This window comes from Trichoplusia ni, chromosome 5 (genome assembly GCF_003590095.1).
Source record: "Trichoplusia ni isolate ovarian cell line Hi5 chromosome 5, tn1, whole genome shotgun sequence".
Taxonomy (NCBI): domain Eukaryota; kingdom Metazoa; phylum Arthropoda; class Insecta; order Lepidoptera; family Noctuidae; genus Trichoplusia; species Trichoplusia ni.
Genome location: NC_039482.1, coordinates 15,268,223 through 15,270,193, shown reverse-complemented (window position 1 = coordinate 15,270,193; position 1,971 = coordinate 15,268,223). Strand labels below are relative to the sequence as shown.

The 1,971-nt window shown below is 33.3% G+C and overlaps 1 protein-coding gene across 1 annotated transcript; it reads right to left on the bottom strand.

Moving 5' to 3' along the window:
• Nucleotides 1-262: 262 nt before the first annotated feature.
• On the bottom strand, nt 263-1,971 carry LOC113494064. Its single transcript, XM_026872201.1, has 4 exons — nt 1,362-1,971; nt 1,060-1,188; nt 535-918; nt 263-435 (listed from the first exon to the last, which is right to left on the bottom strand). The coding sequence occupies exons 1-4, from the start codon at nt 1,969-1,971 to the stop codon at nt 263-265; spliced, it is 1,296 nt and encodes a 431-aa protein (XP_026728002.1).

Here is a 1,971-nt window from a genome sequence, read left to right as displayed (position 1 = left end):
AAGCTTTTATTTTAGTTTTTATTTTCATTTAATTTAATGTAAAGTTTCTCATTTGTGTAACTAGCAGTTAGCTTTACTGTTCTTTTGTTGTATTTCATGAAAGCATGACTCTATGATAAAATTGCAATCAAACTATGCATTATGATTTTATTTGTTTCAGTTTATCTTACATAGTTCACGTGTACAAATAATTGCTTAAGATTTATTAGAAGGTACTTAACTATGAGGATAATAAAACCAAAGATCTCTCTTATTTAATTATTTATTCTGTGAATTCAGACGATTCTGATGAACTTTCACCAACATGGATAATGAAGCGGTCAACTAAATCATCAATTATGCCATCAATTTTTAGCATCTTTTGCTCTTCTTTTATTACATGGTCAATGCACTTTTGCCAAGCCTCTTCCGTTGCTACATTTTGAATTGCTTCGGCTAATAAAATTTTAACTTCATTTAGCTTAAAGCTTTTATTATTTTGAGCAACATATCCTTTGACTTGGGCCCATCTTAATTCGATAGGATTTAATTCACAGTGGTAAGGTGGAAGCCTCACCACTGTGATTCCCTTTTCATGGGCCATTTCATCGACAACATATGTTTGGTAAATATCTTTTACTTCTTTTATTTTTAAAAGTAGCTGAGCTTTTACCTCTGTTTCTTCAAAGGATATGTTTTTCTCTTTTAGCCATGCTTGCAATTCACTTTTTTTGTTTGAAGATGTAGGAATCTTTTCTTTTCTCCTTGAGTGGTATGGTGCATTGTCCATGACAATAACAGAGTTAGCATCTAATTTCAATAGAATTTGACCGAACCATTTCTCAAAGTTGTATGAATCCATCTCAGAATGATAGTCGCCATCGTTTTTCTTTGCTTCAAAAATTAACTCTCCTCCTTCCAGAAAGCCTGTGTTTGAGCCTGTAAACAAATTAATAATAAATATATGGAAACTTAATTTACAATAATCATAGTTATATGGAATTTCAACATAATGAGGTAATGTGGGAGAATACTAAATACCACTGCTTATGTTAGTGTTGCATTAAAATTAAACGTTACCTATGTGAACCACAATGAGTCGTTTTCCTTTTCCACTTGGATTTTTTAACCCAGTGGATAAACCCTGATGATGAGCTTCTTTAACCGACTTTATTGTCTCGTCCTGCCAAACTTTGTTCATAGTGTGTCCTGCAATAGAATATTATTTAAGCGTATTACTTACAACATAAATTCTTTAGTAATTAAAACTTGTACTTTAAAATCTTTTTATAATCAACTATTTTCCAGGGCTCCAGTAATTATAAAGTTATGTAATCATTGAAGGATATGGAGTCTTATATATAGAATATGTTTAAACTAACCTTCATTGAGCCAAGTTTCATCCGTGTAATAAATTGTTTTGCCTTCATTCCTTAATTTTGTTATTGTGTTCAAATATTTGATACGCCATAACACAATGTCATCTCTGTCAATGAGTGCACTCTTGCGGTTGCGTTTGACGTATTTAAATTGCAGTTTCTTCAAGACTTTATAAAATGTTGTCCTTTTAAAACTGGGCAGCGTTTCGTCTGAATTTACAGCCTCCAGCACCTTATCAATGGTGGGCAGTTCATTATTAAAGTAAAACATGTGTACTTTTCGGCGTATTGCACCTAAATCCATGTCGTCTAATGTGTCAATCTTAGACACTCTCGGTGATGGTTTTGGAGGAGATTTCAGGCAGCCCGTTGTTTTGTATTCTTTTATAAATCGGTTTACAGTGGCTCGTGAAATTCCCATAACTTCAGCTGTTTTATTAATAACATCAGTTTTGTACGGATACGAATCCTGCGGCCACGTTTCTTCAACGTGTTTGAATACGTTTATAACAGTCACTTTTTCCGCTGAATTCATTGGGGTTTTCTTTGCTCGTTTTTTCTTCGGCGAAGAAAAAGTACAAGCATTGCTTGGCCCAGGTTTAGGTTCACTCAT

Coding starts and splice junctions, on each gene's coding strand:
- LOC113494064 (XM_026872201.1), bottom strand. CDS start 1,971: ATGAGTGAACCTAAACCTGGGCCAAGCAATGCTTGTACTTTTTCTTCG. Junction 919..1,059: donor ACTCATTGTGGTTCACATAG/GTAACGTTTAAT, acceptor ATTTGTTTACAG/GCTCAAACACAGGCTTTCTG. Junction 436..534: donor GAGGCTTCCACCTTACCACT/GTGAATTAAATC, acceptor AAATTTTATTAG/CCGAAGCAATTCAAAATGTA.